The sequence below is a fragment of the Genypterus blacodes genome, unplaced genomic scaffold (genome assembly GCF_046128005.1).
Source record: "Genypterus blacodes isolate CSIRO-AG114 ecotype Tasmania unplaced genomic scaffold, CSIRO-AGI_Gbla_v1 ptg000003l_1, whole genome shotgun sequence".
Taxonomy (NCBI): domain Eukaryota; kingdom Metazoa; phylum Chordata; class Actinopteri; order Ophidiiformes; family Ophidiidae; genus Genypterus; species Genypterus blacodes.
Genome location: NW_027466817.1, coordinates 6,736,298 through 6,756,445, shown reverse-complemented (window position 1 = coordinate 6,756,445; position 20,148 = coordinate 6,736,298). Strand labels below are relative to the sequence as shown.

The window sequence follows — 20,148 nt, the reverse complement described above, 5'->3', positions numbered from 1 at the left end:
TTGGGACCAAGAATGACCAAGAAATTCCTGAAAGACCACTGCAAGCAGAAAAAACTTTACTTAACACCGTACCTGAATGATACTTTGTATTTGCACTTTAAGGGTTTCTCCACCATTGAGAATTTAGAGGAGTACACAGGACTTAAGTGTCTTTGGTTGGAAAGCAACTGCATCCAACGCATTGAAAACCTCAATGCCCAGACTGAACTGAGCTGCTTGTTCCTTCAACAGAACTTCATATATAAGCTGGAGAACCTGGAACATCTCAGCGAGCTCTGCACCCTGAATGTCTCCAATAACTACATAGAAACTATAGAGAACATCTCCTGCTTGCCAAAGCTGAGTGCTTTGCAGATTGCTCATAACAAGCTGAAGACGGCGGCGGACATAGAGCACTTGAGTCAGTGTTTATCTATTAGTGTGCTGGACATATCTCACAACTCATTAGATGACCCAGAGATCCTCCTTGTTCTGGGGTCAATGCCACAACTGCGAGTATTAAACCTAATCGGAAATGAAGTGGTGAGAATCGTTCCAAACTACAGGAAGACCATAATTGTGCGTCTCAAACAGCTCACCTTTCTTGACGAGCGACCAGTGTTTCCCAAGGACAGGGCCTGTGCAGAGGCGTGGGCGCTGGATGGGCTGGAGGGGGAGCGCAGAGAGAGGGAGACATGGCAAACACGTGAAAGGAGGAAAATTCAGGACAGCCTTGATGCACTCGCAAGGATTCGAGAAAAGGCTCAGGAGAGACGACGCCTTAAAGATCTGCAGGAGAAAGGTGAATGCATTTTTCAACTCTTTACACCTTCAAAAGTCATATAACATGTTAAGAATGTTTTATTGTTGTATCAAAAGTGAAAGTATTTTATCACAGGGGGGACTGAGGCTTCCACTATACCAGAGGGTCCTAGTGAGGGAAAAAAAAAACAGATTTTGGGATCAACGCAGGCAGATGAGATCCATGCCCTCGTGCAGGACACCCCGGCCCATGCAGACTTCTTTGAGAGACAGTCAGCTCAGGGCCCTGATGAAGGTGAGCATGATGGCAAACAAGGTGAGGAGTTAGTGTCATACCAGCAGGAGATGGATCCCCCAAACCAATTAGAGATTCAACAGCCTGCGATAGATGAGGAAGAGGGGCTGAATCCAGAGTGGAAAGGAGAGGAAAAAAAGAAGAAAGAACAATTGGAAGTTCCACAACAACAAAGTCAGACAAGCAAAGTGGAGCCCCAGAGGGCACAACCAGAGGCGACGCTGCTTCCTCCTGTCAGGGCTGCTCCCCCTGAATCACACCAGGTAACAGCACACACAGCTGGACCACTGGTGACAGAACTGGAAGACACAGAACACCTGGATCTCATCCAACTACCAGTCAGCCGTCGTCCACTACGTATTGATGATCTGCCAGATCTGGAGGACGTGGACACGGAAGACCAGATCTCCACAGCTTTGCTCTCTTCCCAGCAAGCATTCAAAGCAAAAATAGAGGTCATTTCAGGAGACGGTGACGAGGATGAACCAACCAGGTATCAAAGTGAGGCCACGTCCACTTTTGATCTTGAGGCAAAATCTTTGTTCTCTATGGGTGGATGCAGTTCCTCAGTGTGTAACCATCAGTCAGTGCTGGAGTATCCAGAAAATGAGGAGGCCCCAGAGCCTTTGCTTTTTGAACCAGTGGAAAAGTCCAAAGCTACTCAAGGGGCCTGTCCACCACGCTGGCTAATAGAGGAACTGGACTAACATGTTCAGGGTTTACAGTATGTGTGGAAGATTACAATGACAAAGAGCCAAAGTGATAGTCTTTGGTGTAAGTTACTCATTGTTTATTCGAGATGTGTTGATCTGTTTGAGCGCTGTATAATCCATCATATTGCTTTATGGTTATCTTAATTTTGTGTGATGATTAAATCAATAATTTCCATTTTTATTACTGGTAGTCCTTTCAGTGACACATAACTAATAGCTCGATGTTTTCGGGCATCCTTTTCATGACTTTCCTTTTAGACAGATTTATATTCCATTACATTTTAAAAGACAATTGTTACTGACTAGATTGCAAAAATGATCAACTAAAGAAAAGAAAGCATATGCCACTGTTAAATATCAGCACTGGTCAGTTCCTCCTGCTTTTCCAGATTCCACCATCGGAGGGTCTCATTGAAGTTCAACAAAACGCCGCAATTTACCCCCGATGCTGCATAATTTTCCACTTTATCACATATTAACCACGGAAGGTTTTGTTAAGCGGACAAAGAAAAGTAGTGATGTGTTGATTGCAACATAAAAGAAGTGAAGAAATTGTGATGTTTGGTTTCATTTGTTCATTTAAAAAGGTGTTTACAAAAATATTTGTAGACAATGAAGATGAGACATTTGAAAGGCAAAGGAGGAGGTAATAACACACGTAACATAACATTTAGTTTCTCTTTGTGTCTTTATTGTCATATAACATGACGGGGATTGAAATGGAGAGTAGATGTGTCATTGCTGCTGGGTGTAAAGGGTGCAAGCTCGTCTCCAGGAGCTCTTAAAGCAAAAGGGGCGCAATATTCAGATCTGGCTGGCTTTTGTAACCATTACCTTACCATTAGATTTAAAGTAGAGTTCAATTTGTTTGTCTAAACTATCTTGTCTAATGTTAGATGATTAGAATGTTGACGATGTGTCAGAAATGGTAATGCCTAGTGACACAAGAAAATACAGATTCTATGCATATTGTTTGTTGTGTAGATCTATTTAAACCTGTGAATACAAATAAAAAGTGTAAGGAAACTCCTGCAGCAAAATCAATGATTATGATCGCAAAAATCACCCCCAAAACAACATGAAAATCAGTGTGAGAATGTTCCATTTCACAAGGGAATCACAAAAGAAGCTGTAATAGACTTTATGCTCCCATCATCCTAAAATATACATAATATGATACGAACATTAAAGCAATGCGATGATTGCATTTAATTTCAACATGTAAAAATACTGGGTAATGTATCATATGTATACTTTTTAGTAAACGGTGTTATATTTTCCTATTCACATACTGAACTTCTCTCTCTCCCCAATAAATATTCAACATTCAATTCCACTGCAGCATTTTCATTTTTTTCCTGTTCCAAAAGTCGGAGCAACACAAACAAATATCTACAATAACTCACGCTGAGCATCAAGCAAGGGAGATTGGTAATTAAAAACAACATAATCGAATGAATAGAACGGTAAAAAAATAAAACTGTACATGTATTAAATAAAGGAAATCAAAGTATAAACCCTGTGTGCCACAGGCCTTATGCACATGCGTCAAAGGTCTCCATACGAGGGGCCTGGGTGCGGCGAGTAGCTAACATTTGTAAGAAAAAAGGGCAGTGGTTCCTCCAGTTGGTGTGATCTGCAGGAACGAAGACTCTCGGGGCTCTTAACGCCGCAGCCACACCCACGTGTTGATGAGCCAGAAAGCCACAGTGACCGAGTACAGGATCATCTCGCGCTTTGTTCGCTCCTTGTTCTCCTCTTCCAAGAGCTGGAGCCGGCGGTTCAGTTTGATGAGCTAATAATAGTGAAAACATTCTCAGTCACAGAGATCTCAAGAATTCACTCCAACCGAGAGAGACGACGTGTGTGAATGTGAGTGACTAACCTGACGTCGGAGTGCCGCCGCATCAACCACAGTCATGTCATCTGTCCCTGCATCCAGACTTGTGTCCAATGTTAATGCAAGCCTTCAAGAGAACAAAGTTTAACAATGAAATTGGTTACATAGGCAATTGCAATAGTTTTAGAAATCACGCCATCTTTCTAAAAAAGTACTAGTTACACAAATGAGTTATAATGGATGTGTTTTCTACCAACATCTCATAATTTCATGCCCTGGAATGAGAATTAAAGGAAAGAAAAGGGCGAGAGGAAAGAAGGAGAGAAACTAGAGTGGAGCTGAAGTGCCAGGTGAAGTTACCTGGAGTCATGCAGGGGGTTGGAGCTTGAAGCCGACCCCCCTCGCAGTGATGGTTTGCTAAAGAGTCGGGGGAAAGGTGAGGGGCGGGAGAAAGTGGAAATAAGAGATCGAGCAGCACACACGGTACAGTGTTGCATACGGCAGACACAAATTCTACGTCACACGAGTAGCTAAACAGCAAACTAACTCAGCTGTTTCTATAAACAGTGTATAATATCTTTCTTGTTCATTCTAAGAAAGGAGTATTTGTTTCTGTAGCCAGGTTTATTAGCCTATTATTCACTATATAGTTGGGGCAGAAATGTGTGGCGTGGTTTGTAAATCAAACCTCAAGAGGTGTGACATGAATGCAGATCCAGGCTCAATGTTGAGAAACATTGCTGAGGCAGTTTTCTGCATTCAGATTATTCCTCAGGGTGTTCAGTCAACAGTTCAAATGGTTGCAAAACCTGAAGGAAGGTGGAAACTGAAATGTAAAAAATGTCCTGGAAGTGGTATTAAGTTTGACCTGGATCTGGACTCATGCAGCTCCTGGTAGTCTGCTGCATACAGTGTGTACAGTATGTTCAGCTTACACAGTTTCTCTTCACTCATGGACACGTGAGTTACATGATATTCCGGTTCCACTGGAAATTTTCAAAGCATTGCGGTTTATTTTCTTTGACGCAACGTGCTAGTTTCATGAAATCAAATGTAAAATCTGCATTTAAAGCAGTGTCTTGTCCACCAGTAACTACTCTGCACTGTAATGTGTTTCATTCTTGTACACAAGGCCTGATTTCTAAAGCACTGGGCCAACCAAAGACAGATTAGAGCGGTACGTCAGACAAACCACACTACATGTCACTCCCATTAATCCATGCAGTGTTAATACTGTTATGAGTGAGTAGAGAAATATCGCTTCTTACAATGCAATATTTGAGCCAACCACATCAAACACTGCCACATTTTAAATACAACTAAGACTGGACAGACGTAAAGGGACTAGTGACATCATAAGAAGTTTGCTAATCACTTCAACAGGAATTTCAGAATAGAAACTAGACATGTGAACGCCACTCTACTCATTACCCTGTGGAGCCCATACTTGAGACTGACCTACTTTAAACGCCTACTGCATTTGTGACCAGTGTGAAAAGAGGGTTCTAGAAAGCTATGCTGTGTCGCCCTAGTGATATAGATGATTGGCAGATCACCTGCGAGGGTTCTCATCCAAGACCTCGAGAACCTGCTGGTAAGCCCGGCGTGTGGTGGAGTGGAGGAAAGACAGAACACCACTAGCGCTGCACAGGTTGTGTTCTTCTTCACTCACGGAGGTGAGAGGGGGGAGAGGGCAGACAGAGGCTGCGGGGGTCGGGGTCGCACTGCTCAGTGGCCACCGATAAGGGCGGCCGAGTCAGGGGAAACGGGGAGAAAAAGACAAAAGAGGAAAGAAAGAAAGGAGGGAGGGAGGGAGGGAGGGAAGGGAGGGAAGGGAAGGGAGGGGAGGGAGAGTGAAGGAAAAGAAACTGTCCTCAACTTTACTGACGACGACACAGAAAGCTATGAAAATGTAAAGCAGGAGTTTAATAAAAAACTACAGACTTAATCTACCAACCACTGGCATTGCTTCACTACCAGAGTAAACCCAGCCACCACAGAAATGGAAAAGGAGAGATATCAACTGTGCAGTAAATTATCAAATAGTTGATTAGATCAATATCCGTTATGAAGACACACAGCAGGAGGACAATCTGAGTAGCTTTGAGGACGGACAGGTGCAGTCCAGTGAGTAATCAGTATGGAGGTTACACAATCCTGATCCTTTAATGTTGAGTATCTGCTCATCTGCTCACACAGGGTCCTGAACATTGGAAGATACTAGTCTACATCACAGCTTTCCTTTAATGGCTTCCTATACGGTTTTGTGAATACATCCTGGTGTTGTGAAGTTATTACGGTAAGAAGCATGAACAGAATAGATGTTCAAATTCAGAGACTTCTTTCGGAGGTGTGGAGCAGCCCCATTTTGAAATCGAAGCAGCTCTTCTTACCTCACTCATGGCTGCATAGTGTGGACACCATAAGGAGAACCTGCTGTCAGCTCTTGATTTATTCATGATGTTTGGCTGTATTTGATAGCAGCCTTACACTGAGCATAATGGCTTATACAAAAATAAAGGATCAGAATTGGATTGGGCTTGCTAGAACCAATAACAAGAATAAAACGTCTTGGTTGGCCCAGTGGTGATTGTAGAGATCAGCCTTGCATATACATCTGTGTTTGTATTTCTACACATCAGAATACAAGATTGTTCCATTCTGTTTATAATCTGAATTTCTCAGATTGGAACTGGAATCTAGGATATAAGACTTTTATCAACTGACTACTGTCTCTACCGCTGGAAACTATTCATCACAACAAAAACAGCAAGAGGTGACGATAACGATAATAATATTTTCTCTTACAATGATTTAGCAATTTTTCAATATCTGGAAATGACTGAAAGTGACCAGTGTGTAAACGCTTTGAAACCCTTGGTGTTAATTGGTTAGTGCTGATTACACTGAGAGCGGCCAGAGTTCAAACAGCAATAACACACAGCCAGCCAAGTCACAGAGACGAAGGGAACGCGTCGGTGTGTGTGTGGGGCTGGCAGCGTGCCAGTGTGCAGGGCCATACTCACCCTGAATCATTTCGCATCAGCTGCTGGTTATGACGGAAAGTTGCGTTCTCACTGGCTGACCGTTCCCGTCGTAATCGCGCTTGGGGCCGCAACTGCAGAGAATGATGACAATATATTTAGCCACGGTGCTTTTCCCTTTGAAAGCTTGATTTGATAACATCACTAAAATGGATTATTTAATTGTTCAAGACACAGACAAAACTATGTTATGGTTACTTGTCATTATTTTCGGACATTTTAGAGAAAATGCTTGAATGCTTTAATCACCTCCCCACTGTCTGGAGCTGCCCTCTGCTCCTCCTCCAGGAAGTCCAGAGGCCGCTCATTGAGGGTCAGGACTCTGGGTGGCGTCCTCAGTGACAGCGCCTCTAGTGGCGTAGACTGGATCAAATCCAGGTCTCTGGGTCTGGAGAACTGGGAGTCATTACCATCACCTGTCAAAGGAATGTGTGAATTAGAGTTGGAGGGGAGTGACTGATCTTTCTGCTTCACTCCTTTTCTACAAATTAGCTTTGATTTCAATTATAAACAATTACTTGATTACTTGGAACATTACAGCTCTATCATCTTATGTATAAAGAAGAAATGTTGGTAGAAATGTATTAAGGTATAAATAGTTGAAGTGATAGTACTGATGTGATTAATAATGACAGAGTGGGCAGAAGGGCAGACTGGACAAAGTCCAGAGCCTTGATCCAGTGCTAGATTACAGTCCCCACTGACACACAGGTGTGGAGGAGGTGTGTGTGTGTGTAATAAAAGGCAGTGTAGTTCTGAATGGCACAAAAGGGGCAGTTACATTACATTACACATACCTGCAATTATGATTCTCTCAGGAACTTGCATTATGACACTGTGAGGAACCTCCTGTGATCCAGCCATGGGGTCCTCAGAGGAATGAGGAGCAACTTTGAGCATCTCTGGGATGCGCATCTTTTGGCTGATCCCCTCTGTGTACTCCAGCTCATAGTGGATACGGTTCATCTCCGCCATCTCTGCAGTGGGGGAGGGGAATGCTGCTCCGTTCATTTGGCTGTTTAGAAGGATTTAGATAATGTGAGTAATAGAGAACGACTGTCATAAGGGGACCACATGACATAAACATAAACACATAATATATAGATAGACCCAAACTTTATCTGAAGACAAGGACAAACTCCCTCCACGAAGGACAAAAAAGTAATAAAGAATGCAATTAAAAAACTGTTTTAAGTCCAGCTCTTGACTTAGAACAGTTGCATGCAGACTGACACACCTCAGTCATCTCATTAGGCCTTTAGTGAAGCTCAGCGTCTCTTTGTGCAGCATGTGAGCAGCAGTAAGGGATGCTGATACCATCATGTGATGATAACTAACAGAGTCTACTGACTGAAGATGATAATCCACTGCATGGGCAGAGCTCATTTCACCGAGATAACAAATCTGTTTACCAACATTGAAACCGAGAATTGATACACGATGTGCGATATTCTAACACACGAATAATAGCATTAACAGTGGAGTGTTGTGGTTTGAGTGTGTACTTAAACCGACCAAATCAAAGGACCTACCTAACTTGATGCAGTTTTAGTTAGACAATGACAGCTACGCGACACATTAGCGCCATTCGAAGCTAGCGCGCTAGCTCATGCTTCTTACCCTTTGGTTTGTTGCTGCGCAGCCACGCCTTCGCTCGAGACTGTATATGGAAAATGTTAATGTATATAGATGTTCTGACTATACTGACACAAGCAGATATATTACAGTATTTGAGATGATGAAGCTGACACACATCTCCCCTTTTCGTCTTCCTGTGTCCACTGAGAGGGAAGCACCTTCAGCGGGAGGAAGTGACGTCATAGTCGCAGAGCGCACAAATTGAAAATGAAAACAGGGAAAATATATTTCATTCACACTTTTTGAGACCTTGACACTTTTTGAGTTGAGTGAAGTTTTAATGGACATATTGTATTCATAACCACAAAATATATGTTAGTATTATAAATATGTATTATCTTTATTATTAATATTATTATTACTACGGTTGTTAGTTACATTTTTTGAAGGTTATGAAGTTGTACTGGACGCAAATCAAAAAACCCTTGTGTGTGGGTTGGACAAAATATTAGTAACAACTTTAAATCTGTTGAATATCCTTAATTACAGCTCTAACATTTTTTTTGTAGTACATTTATATGGAAGAAAGCATTTGACATGACAATGAAGGTACAGTTATGGGACATTTTGGACATCGTTTTTGATACAGAAAGGGGGGGCGGAGAGGAAAGAAGAAAGAAATGTTAACTAGGGACTGTGGAATTTGATACACACATGGACAAAGTGTGTAGGAGATGACAGGACAGTGAGCCCGACCATTGGCTTGTACAGTCGGGTTGTTTATAACAGCGTTGTTGGAGATACATACTTGTGTTCAGTGTCAAAGTAAAGGCTGTGAGGCCACCTTATCCCACTACTGCTAGTTTAGTCTGTGTGTGTAGCGTATTTCCATATACAGGCTATTTATTTATTATTATTACTCTTTAACTTTTTTTTTATAAAGATACAGGAGGATAGAGAGGCAGAGAGTTAGAAAGAGAGAGAGAGAGAGAGAGAGAGAGAGAGAGAGAGAGAGAGAGAGAGAGAGAGAGAGAGAGAGAGAGAGAGAGAGAGAGAGAGAGAGAAAGGGGAACTAAAGCCCTGAAGAGAACTAGGCAATGTAATGTTCAAGTTAATTCAAACAGTAGAGAGACAAACCAAAGCCACGGCCACTGAAGGTTATGTAGAAATGCCACAGTGGTGTGGAGTTTTGGATGGCATCAGTGTTGTTGGTTCAATGATCTCATATGTGCAGTTTTTACAGGATGATCGTCAGATTGCATCATAGGCTGTGGTGGGAGACCATAAAATAGGGACACACGAGGAGGGAGAGAGGAGAAAAACAAAAAGGAGAGTTATGCCACCCATAGACCTGACCCACCTCAACAGTCACACAACCCCACATTCACACACACACCCATCCTGGCCTGCCTACAATAAAGAAACTGTTTGGTGTCCAGGTTTCCAGTCATTGGTCTGGCATAGCCTGTAGATCTGTGAAAATAAATGGTTACCATTTCTGATAGAACTTATGAGCGTGTCCCATCACAGTGTATTTGATTTTCTCGAGTTTAAGAAAAAACATCATGTCCCTTAGCCATTGTGAAATAGAGGGAGGTGTGAGGGGTTTTTTTGATTTGGAGAAGTTGACCCTCTGTACGACCTTAAACTGGATGAGGGCGGGACGAGACAGTGTGTAGTTTGCGAATGGCTTCTTCCCACCAGTCTGTGTCTAGTTGGAGTTGGAGCTCATCCTCCCAGGTGGCCCAGGTTTTAGAATTAGAAAGGTCCCCTAGGTCCAGGATGCGCAGGTAGATGTCAGAGATGGTGCCTCCAAGTGGTTAGTAGTCCTGATGTAAGCAGGAGTTGAGGGGGAGCAGAAGTGAAGTTTTGGAAATTGTTAGAGGCGAAGTGTCTGATTTGGAGAAACTTAAATAATTGGTTTGCAGCTAATCTATGTTGTGTTGACAGATTGGAGAATCTGTTAAAACTGCTGTCCGAATACAGATAAAGGAATCTTTGTATGCCTTTGTGGTGTCACACTGAGAAGAAAGAGTCCAAGAATGAGGCAGAGAACAGTTGGTTGTTGCCGACTGCACCTGGGGGAGAAGTGTTTGCAAATTTTAAGTGTTTCCTAAATTGAAACCAAATCTTTAGAGTACTAAGAACCGCTGGCTTTTTGGTGAACTTTGAGATCTTGGTTGGGAGAGAGGTGTATATTAGGGTTGCTACGGAGGAGGAATTGCAGCAGGATTGGGCCTCCAGCCTGCACGAAGCTAGATCAGGAAAGTTAACCCAGTAGCGTTATTTATTGATACGAATTGCCCAGTAATAGGATTGGAGGTTTGGGAGGGCGAGACCGCTACTGAACTAACATTTTTGTAATAGTGATTTGTGGATCCTTGGAGGCTTTGCACCCCAAATGAAGGCGCTGATCATTTTGTCTGAGGAGTCAAAGGAATGTTTAGGTTAGAATAGAGGGAGAGATTGAAAGAGATTAAGAAATCATTGCAAAACATTCATTTTGATCACACTTATTTTCGCAATTAAGGAGAGCTGAGTCATCTCAGTATTATCATTATTATTATTATTATTATAATTATTATAATTATTACAATTATTATTATCATTATTATTATTATTATTATTATTATTATTACTATTATTATTATTATCTTTAATTTCTGAGGTTGTGAAGTTGTGTTGGACGCAAACTTTGTCAAGAAAAACCAGTCATTATTTCATAATATAACATCATTATACATACGATTTCATGATTTGCATGTTTCTGTTTTTGGATTATTGGATTAGACCAGTGTTCACATTTTGTGTCTTTCTGGGCAACAGAACTAAATGTATCCCAGTTATATATTCATTGAAGAGATTATACTGTATGTGACCCCTCGGAGTTAAACATGAGCACGGTGGGGTTGTTAGTTTGGGATCTGGCCCCTCAGTGACTGTGGGTGGTGCGTGGTGTGCGTGTACTCTCGAACTAGCCACTCATAGAAAGCGATTGATGTGAAACAAGTCGACCCTCTGCCTCTCTATTAAATAGTCCCCAGGACTGGATCACGAGAGAAACACCTTCTTTGGAGAACTGTTTCAGGGATAACTTCATTTAGTGTTAGGATGCTCTTCATTTTATAGATTATAAAACTGCGTCGTTTCCAATCTCCGCGTCCGTATACCGGCAGCAACTATGTTCTCAGATATTTTGATTTTGTGTGTATCATTCAGCACCATGCGTATCGCAACATCTTTGGAGCTCCAGCACGGAATGTAAGTGAAGTCGCACTGTTTATTAACAAACTCGTCTCCGTTGTAATTCTGTCTTCACTCAAAGCTTAATGGGGTAAAATAGAAAGAAATCTTTAACAATTAAAAATCTTGCAACATTTAAGAGAGACAACAGTATTTTAACACTTTCTCTAGTATTTCCCATACATATGTGCACTGTTTCAGAGGTCTCTGGATTTCGAATATTGTACACTTTGTGGAATTGCGTGTATCTGTTGAATATATTTTGTCCACTAGGAGTCGCTCTTTCCGGCCTCAAAGTGAGTAGCTGTATATTACCTAGCAATGCTGGAATTTACCTCTGCAAAATAGCTTCCAGTGGAATGTGCTTTCTGTATAAACCCGAATCAGAGGTTTGTGAATTTAAATAGACTGTGCTGGACATGACTGCAGAAATATTTTTAATTACAGGAGAGGCTTAATACCTCCTCTAATTAACTTCAGGCAGCACAGCTGTATTAAAGCCAGATGTTTAGAGGAGTACACCTCTGGTTACTTTAGAAAACCTGTAAGTGACAACAGCAGGATGCAGACTACTCGTGGCAGAGTGCAAACCTCTGCTCTAACATGTGCATATGAAACTGAATGCACTGCAAACAAACTCTGGGGATGAGAAATAGATTTTGTTCATCTACCCTTTAATGAATGTTATAAGTATGGTCCAAGGCGTGACATGTTTTTTGCAACATAATCAAGCACCAAGACATTGTATAATTGGATGACAAACAGGAACTTGGTGCACATGTGTGATGATTGGGTGATCACATGCAATCCAGTGATTGTGTGGAAGATGTGTACATGTACACATACAAGTACATCCAAATAAATAAATACATTTCCTGCATCCATTCTGTGGCAAGTCTGGACTGCCTCTTAGCTATACGTCTAACCTCTTTATGGAGCACTCACGGGTTCTTGTTGCTTCTCTGCCTTTTTGTATGTGTGTGTGTTTTTCATTACATAGGCCAAATGTTTGTGCTGACCGAGAGATGTCCATGATGGGAATTCGTCAGCCTTGTGTCCAGGCTTTCACTCGCTTGGTCAAGGTGTGGAAGCAGGGCTGCACAAGCCAGCGCTGGTGCATGGGCTATGAGAGGAGGTGAGAGCAGCAGGATGTTTACTATGCACAAATGTGTTTTTAAGAGCCCCAAAGGACTACCCAGTTTTTTCTGAGCAAGAGCCAGGTGCTCTGCTGTGGAAACCTCTATAGGCACCACTGGCACCAAGTAAGAGGCTTTGCTGAATTTCAAAAAATTTACAGTCACACAGGTGATTCACTTTCCTGTATTACTATTTATAATATCTATAAAACCTCTCCTCATTCATTTTGTCCACATGTGAAACACATTTCCCATTCAATATTTCCTTCTTTTTTCTCTGTCTTTCTCATTTCTCTCATCTCCAAAATGCCCCACAACTGTATGCTCATTGCCATGTCAAATGCTTTTGTTCAATACAAATATTCAACCAAAAACATGAAAAGGTAATGAAAGACAGTATTTTTGGTCTGTTAAAATGACCATTTTCTTCTCTCATATTCAAGCCATACAGTGTTCATATGTTGCCCTGCCACTCTGCTTAGGACAAGTGGGACTAAGAGTTCTATGTGATAAATGCAAAAATTAATGTTATAATATCACAACCATAAACTGCTATTATGGGTCTGTAAGTGAGACTTGTGTTCTTCAGGACAGGGTACTACACAGCCTACAGGCAGGTGTACAGTATGGATGTGCACGGCGTCTATAAGTGTTGCCCCGGCTGGACTCAGAAGGATGAAGAGATGGGCTGCCTGCACAGTGAGTAATACATATGGGTGTAGGTATAGCAGATGTAGTTTTGGTACTGACATCAAGTCGTATCACAATTTCCAAGTAGGATTTTACTCAAATATTCCTGATGATGAGACTGAAAAAAATGATTGATAAAGACCATCTTTATATACATTCATATATGCACAAAATGCTACACATATTGCCATCCTTGTGTGCTCTGATGTGTGATCTGTTGTTTTGATGTCTCCAGGGGTGTGTCGTGTTAATACCTGTTTCAATGGAGGACGGTGTGCAGAGAATGGGGACGAGATATGTCAGTGTCCAAAAGGCTTCAAAGGCACACTGTGCCAGTATGGTGAGTGTCCATTTCCCCTCTGAGGAATAACATACCACAGCATTTAGCATCATTTCAAGAAGACAAGCTCTTCACAGACAAAATGCTTTTAAAGCTGTGACAGGCGCCAATCAGACCTTATGCTATCACTGTCTTACTCGTGTGTAGCTGTGACTGGATGAGCCTTTGAGGTGAACATTGGAGTAGTTAAAGTAGTAGAAGGAAGAGTTCCCTTTGAAGGCTGCAGTCTGAGCTGTATAGATCGCTCAGCCGAGGCCACTCTTCATCGAATGTATGGTAATGAGGGTATGTGTTGTTTTCATTTCAATTGTTTGAGGAAGTAAAAGCTTTGCTCGGTGCTAAAACAATAGGAGATAGGGACACGTGATGCATTAGAGCCCTCATAATAGATATTAGATTTTTTTAAATGATGCAGTGTGTAGTTACTTTTATTTCCCAAATAATAGATTATTCCAAAATATTTAAGAACTGATGGCTCACCAGGATTTAAATATTTTTGTTGTGAAAGTTGATCTTACACTTAACACTTTAATTAAGTAAATCACATCTTGATTCACACTGTGGTTTAGTGTTTTGAAAGAAAGATGGAGTGACGAACAGAGGAAAGTTGGTCCCCAGCCTGCTCAGCATATACACCCATGCTCCAAACACACACACACACACACACACACACACACACACACACACACACACACACACACACACACACACACACACACACACACTAAAGAGGCCGTGTCGTTCAGTCCCTTTACTTTCCCGGGAGGAAGGGCCGCCTGCCAGGGCCTCTTTACACAACTCTTCCTTTGGCTCAGACATTTCACAGGAATGTGTTGTGCTGTGTTGTTAGTTTTGTTAGTGGCAGCTCTCCTGTGTGTGTTTGTTCTGTCATTGCCTCTTTGGTTTTCACACATCAGAGTTTGCAGATAGGGAAGAGAGAACGGAAACATTAGACGGATCTCCCTCTCTGTATTCTTCTTCTCTCTCACACCCTCCTCACCCCTGGCTCTTCTCTTGTAAAATACTTTTCCTTATTTCATCTCTTGAGATAGATCTGTCCAATTGCTTAGTGCCAGAATCAGTCCAAAGCAGAGAGAAAGCTAAGATCCTACGTTCAATCTACTCCCCTCTCTGGTTTATTTTGGCATGTGCTCATAATCCTGTGTTGTACGCCTTGGGGCCCAGCTATGAAGTTATTTTAGTTATTCTACCTAATTTGTCAAAGAAAATGTTCAAAACAAGTTGTGCTGCGTCTCCTAAAGGATGCTTGGGTTTGTAGTTGCATTTTCAAAACCAAAATCCTTCAGTTGAATACTTTAATGGGTTCCCATGGGATCTGTGTAGCTCCTAAATCACTTAATAATGAAACACCACTTAATTTGAGTATTTAGCTTTAGAGCTTGATGTTTCCAGTGTTAAGAGCAAAGGAACAAACGTGTGACCTCCTGCCTGTCCTACAGCTCAGGCTTGTTCCTCAACTGCTAAAGCACTTACAGGAAGCCATAGCACCTTTGGGAGATTTGCTAACTCACCCACCAAGTGATGAGAGCACTTGGTCCAGAACTCTCTGTGTAACTTTCAACACACATTTTTGAGTGATTGCAGCCCAGTCTGAATTGGGAAGTTTTAGCAGTTCTTAAATGTTAAGTGGATGTTTTTCCACTCTATCCAGATTTATCATTCAGTATTTCCTTCATGTTCCTTTCCCAGATTATATTTGAAATATGAATTCCCTCAGATTGAAACCCTATACAGGGATCAGTGTGTGTATGTGTGTCCAGTCCAGTATGTTGCTTCACACACTACAGGAAGAGGAACAGAGAGTGGTCACTTTGCCAACAGATCAGCTTCATCGTTTCAGCACAATTCAGCTTGGCTCAGTTTCATGCTGAGGGAGAATGCAGACAGAGAGTAATGTTAAAGATCACACCGGCTCTGGGAACAGAATCCATGCTTTGCTCCCTCCCTCTTCTTTTCACCACTCATCATCGATTGGCCTCTTGAATGTTATTCTCTTTAGTGTTCCTACCCAGTTGCGGTGGTAGAGCCCTGTGTGTGCCGTGGGGTCGGATTGGCCACCTGCTTCCAATCTGATATCAAACCGAAGGCACCATCCATGGAAAAGCCTGTCAGCCCCCGACACCAAGACTGTGGTGTTGACACTGTGTGGTAATAACCAGCCTGGACAGAGGCCAAGCATGTGCTGAGATACTGTAACCTCCTCTGTAATAGAGGTATTTACACTGCTCTGCTCCGTTTGACTCCATTCAGCCTTGGATCAGGCATTGTGTTTGCCTTATTGGTGCTTCCGACTGCACCAAATTAAGAGAACATTACAACATGAGCACAGATAACATATGGTCGTCTCTAGAGAGGACAGTCTATAGGACAACGGTTAGGTCTGGATTTATTCTTTCATTAGAGGGCCATGTCTAATCATTCGTAACCTCCTAATGTCATTTAGATAGTTAGCAGACACTGAGCAACACAGGCAACCCACTGGTGATAGTCAGCGTCTGAAAAACAACATTTATCCAATGTAGGTGTCTTATTTCTTTCTAATCTATTTTCGAGTTGGATGTTCTATTGTTTGTATTATGTATGATCTACAAATAAATGTATGATTATCATTACAATACTTTCACGATATAGATTGCATAATTTTCAGTGCAGATGAAGGCCAGACACACAGCAGATGTTGCTTTGTGTTGTCTGATCCAGCAGCCGCCATTTGTAAGTGGAAGTCTGCAGTAGGTTGAGATAATGAGTTTGGGGCCGTCACATGTGGAGTGAGTGGCTCCGCCTAATGATATGCTTGTTAGCTGGCAGAAGGAGGTAAATAAAACACTGCTGGGGGGTAAAGATGCTGAATCAGCATTCCACATTTCAAATCCTCCTGGCGTTCCACCTCATGCTGTGTTTGGATGCCTTGGTGTAGACATTTTGACACATGCCTTTGCGTAGTAGTACACACTAGACAGGTTTTAGAATTTGGATAAGCTCTCCACATTAAAAGGGTTTCTGCTTGTATGTCACCGCTCCATCAAGACCGCACCCTTTTGTGCCGAGCTTGATTTTCCGTAATTTTCCTCCGACATTTTTGTATGTCGAATGTCAAGCCGGACAAAAGTATAAGTGTTATTTTTCCATCTGTTCCCATTTTGCTATTATTGGCTGCCAAAAATTAGCAAACTCATTCTTCAAAAGCTTCTGTATCTCATGAATGAATCAGTCTACTGTTACCAAACGTGGTGGACATGTGTGTTTACTTCTATATTTTAAATAGTTTCTGATTAGTAATATTATACTGTAATACTGCTGAGGTGATGGGCACATTTTATATGTTCTATCTTTTTCTGTCTATTTATTCTGTGTGTTTCGTCTCAATGTAAGGTTATCTGAGTTTACCAAGTTAACTTTTGCTCCCGTTTCTGAATAATGAAAGACAGATTAAAAGGATTGGCAAATCATTTCATCCATCCAGCTGATTTTGAATACAGCTAAAAAATTTTGGCATCTTGGGAAACACTGGGAAAACGCTGCGGAAATGTTAAACTGTTTTCGTCCCGATGTCCTCTGTCGATTCTTAGCCAATGTTTGATCTTCTCTTTTCCACTGCTTCCGCGTATCTTTGGCAACGGTATCCTACATCCGTGTGACGTTCTACTGGACAGATGGGAATATTTCCTCAAGATTCACTTTTTATTGTTATGGCTGCTCCTGCCCTGAGCCTTGAATAGAGAGCCTGTAACAGAGTTTGTGTGTCAAAGTGGAGAGACATTATAGGATTTCAGATTCCTGGAAGCAATTAAGCTGAAAGACGCAGTCAAGTCAAATTTTTGATGGTATTGGTTACAACTAAAACATAGCTGAGGGAAAATCAATAAATATCAGGATAGTCACACTTTATCTGTTAAATTGGAAACAGTTTGAAACAAATTTTGCCCTTAACACAGTTATGCGTGATTAAGTTGTGTTCACTGTAAATTGACTTTGGTGCACTCTAAGTAACAAACCTAGATTATGTGACTGTATTGATGAACTTGAGTTGTAAATGACACTAAGACATTTGCAGATACATTTTGTCAGTTGTATATTCAGCACATGATGGAATCTTGGACTACAGTGTGTATCTAAATGTGCTGATCTCTTCAATGTAATGGTCTTTCCACCTTAACTTCGCTTAACTCACTTACCATTCACACACCAAGTCACTTTCCACGGAGGTACAGGTCAGTCAAAAGCACTTTATTGTAGTTTCGTGAGTAACTCGAGCCTATTGAACCTGTATTTTCAGCTGGATTGTTCTGGCGGTGAGACAGAGGGACAGAATTATAGATTCAGGCATTATCAGCTGACTACGAGAGGACAAACTGTAGCTTCATCTACCGAAACATTTATACTTGAAAATTCAAGTATATGGTGTTAATTTTACTCGTCCCTAATTGAAATGGCCTAGTTAACTGATTAAAGGCCCAGGCCTGTGTCAAAGGTACACCAATGATGCAGACTGTGCTTTGAATTAAGATCTAATAGGATCCATATGGTTGTAATGACAGCAGGACTTATTGTTTGTTTTGGTCCCTTTTCAACAGTTCTTCTTTAACAAAACAACATTCAGCCGCTTGTCCGTGTGGTGGAGGCCATGATGTGCTTTGTTTTCATTTAGAGCTGCAGTGTGGGGCTTTATGATGATGTCTGACAGGTCTTTGCTTTGGCTGGCCGGCTCGCTCCCTTTATTAGAGGTTAATGTAAAGCTTCACTGCAAACCAGACACACAGTGAGGGCCTTTGAGGGTGGACACATCTCTTAGACATTAGCTGGTCTGCTGGAATATAAAGTTAATTATTGATTTTTCTCTACAGACATTAAATTCATCCGTCACCTATATGAGGCTTTTTAAAGATGTGACTTAATGCATTACTTAAGGCGATAATTTATGGTAATAATCAACAATTGAAAGCCAAATAAAAACCACTAATGAATAGAGGCTTTACTAATAGCTCACTCAACCGCTACACATCACATATGAAACAAGAACCCTCATATAAGCCAGTGTAATGATAATAAATAATACATACATGATAATACATCTAAACACATGTGGACGAATCATCTCTCCCAGGTGGTTTCCTGCGCCAAACAAAGCTGCTGTGATAAAAGTGCACCACAGACTGGAAACTGCCCACATGCAACGTCAGTCGCAGCTGTTCCTCATTCAGTGTTTTCTTTTTTACTGACAGAAAGATGACATTTTGCGTGACCCATAGCGATGTGATCTGAGTGAAGCCCTCATATTTCCACCACACATTGAGGTCATGGAGGTCCCCTGTACGAAAGCAGCAACTGTATCAATTTTGGTCGTACAGCGGTTTAACAATGGAAGGTTTGTGTCACCAAGACTCCCAAGTTTGAGGAGATTTTTGGATCCAATAGATAAACAGAGATCTATCCAGGAAACAAAGAAAGAAAGGACTCCCTCCCTTGCCATTTGCTATTATTGCTACCCCACCCCTTCTTGTTTTCATTCCTCAAGGCCACCATTGACTGCATCATATATAGAGTCCAGACACAGGTCTGAGGGTAGCTGGTCTGTCAGGCGGACATCCTGGACAACTCCAGCCCAACATGCTTAGCATAACTATTAGAGGAAGAAGCTTGTTAGGGCCGTAATGGCTGCCATATGGTCGGGAAGTTCTTGCACACTAAACAAGCATCCCCTCCTCGCCCAGAATGCATTAAGGCACCATTGTTTACAAGGTTAATGCTGTGTAAGTTGGAGCTAATGGGCTGTGTGATTGACCATGTGCTCCCAAAGCTCCACTGTCAGATTCCTGCAGTGGCAGAGGAGCAGTAGATTAAAGAAGTCCATCCCACAGTGTTGGTGTTATATTTATGGGTATAAACTTGAACAAGAGGTCACAGGTGTGGATCCACCAACAACTGACTTACAAGGGTCTGGATGTGTGGATGACATTAGATGAACAAAGGGGCGGAGATGATGGCTGTGATGAATGAATTATTAGGATCCTTTATTCTTCAAATGCTTGCTAGTTTAAGTAAGTACAAATTATTTCCATTACTTGCAACTCCACTGTTCTAGTGGAGTTGGGAATAAGTAAAAGTTTATCACAGTGGTACATAAATCTTTAGCAGTGTAACTGATTGAATGTGTTAGATGATATTCATGGAGATTATGACATCTAATACAATACTTTTGATATGGATATGTATGCAAATGACTTAAGAATTTGCATAGATTTAGATAAATGATCACTTGTGTTTTTTATTCGCATGAATCAGAATCGATATGTGCAACCAATCCTTAGTGTGAGATGTCAGATTGTCCTGCACCTCTACAACCCATGTCTAAGTCAACAATTTAAGGCATATAAATCTACTGTTAGGTGTCTGTCTTTCTCTGGAAGACAATTTCTGTCCCATCTATTGGCAAACCTCACCAGAATGGATTTTCCAGATGCATGAGGAGTACGTGCACAAAAGCTTGTTGGGAGACGAGGGATTTGA

At 41.6% G+C, this 20,148-nt stretch overlaps 3 protein-coding genes across 5 annotated transcripts in view; 2 read left to right on the top strand and 1 right to left on the bottom strand.

Moving 5' to 3' along the window:
* On the top strand, positions 1 to 1,778 carry LOC142993910 (dynein axonemal assembly factor 1-like). The gene is made up of 2 exons (XM_076144457.1): positions 1 to 781; positions 878 to 1,778. The coding sequence occupies exons 1-2, from the start codon at positions 13 to 15 to the stop codon at positions 1,741 to 1,743; spliced, it is 1,635 nt and encodes a 544-aa protein (XP_076000572.1). The 5' UTR covers positions 1 to 12; the 3' UTR covers positions 1,744 to 1,778.
* A 635-nt stretch (positions 1,779 to 2,413) lies between these two features.
* mffa (mitochondrial fission factor a) lies at positions 2,414 to 8,435 on the bottom strand. 3 transcript variants are annotated; one of them, XM_076145643.1, is made up of 8 exons: positions 8,254 to 8,435; positions 7,431 to 7,648; positions 6,883 to 7,049; positions 6,616 to 6,707; positions 5,146 to 5,313; positions 3,950 to 4,006; positions 3,635 to 3,716; positions 2,414 to 3,544 (listed from the first exon to the last, which is right to left on the bottom strand). In XM_076145643.1, exons 2-8 carry the CDS (start codon positions 7,642 to 7,644, stop codon positions 3,413 to 3,415), a joined length of 912 nt encoding a protein of 303 aa, XP_076001758.1. In that variant the 5' UTR covers positions 7,645 to 7,648; positions 8,254 to 8,435; the 3' UTR covers positions 2,414 to 3,412. The 3 variants fall into 3 exon arrangements, with proteins under 3 accessions (XP_076001758.1, XP_076001766.1, XP_076001774.1); XM_076145651.1 differs by lacking the exon at positions 5,146 to 5,313; XM_076145659.1 differs by lacking the exons at positions 3,950 to 4,006; positions 5,146 to 5,313.
* Positions 8,436 to 11,392: 2,957 nt separating this feature from the next.
* The window catches only part of egfem1 (EGF-like and EMI domain containing 1), a 43,527-nt gene continuing 34,771 nt past the window's right edge, over positions 11,393 to 20,148 (top strand). The window contains exons 1-4 of the mRNA XM_076139055.1: positions 11,393 to 11,472; positions 12,455 to 12,589; positions 13,180 to 13,289; positions 13,516 to 13,620. Coding sequence (XP_075995170.1) covers positions 11,393 to 11,472; positions 12,455 to 12,589; positions 13,180 to 13,289; positions 13,516 to 13,620 — 430 coding nt within the window. The remainder of the gene's footprint in view (positions 11,473 to 12,454; positions 12,590 to 13,179; positions 13,290 to 13,515; positions 13,621 to 20,148) is intronic.

Bases quoted from the DNA above. Each gene is read 5' to 3' on its own strand.
- mffa (XM_076145643.1), bottom strand. From the start codon at position 7,644: ATGAACGGAGCAGCATTCCCCTCCCCCACTGCAGAGATGGCGGAGATG. The intron at 7,050-7,430 runs GTATGTGTAATG...TTCCTTTGACAG, and splicing joins TGAGAGAATCATAATTGCAG to GTGATGGTAATGACTCCCAG. The intron at 6,708-6,882 runs GTGATTAAAGCA...CATTCTCTGCAG, and splicing joins CAGCTCCAGACAGTGGGGAG to TTGCGGCCCCAAGCGCGATT.
- LOC142993910 (XM_076144457.1), top strand. From the start codon at position 13: ATGACCAAGAAATTCCTGAAAGACCACTGCAAGCAGAAAAAACTTTAC. The intron at 782-877 runs GTGAATGCATTT...ATTTTATCACAG, and splicing joins TAAAGATCTGCAGGAGAAAG to GGGGGACTGAGGCTTCCACT.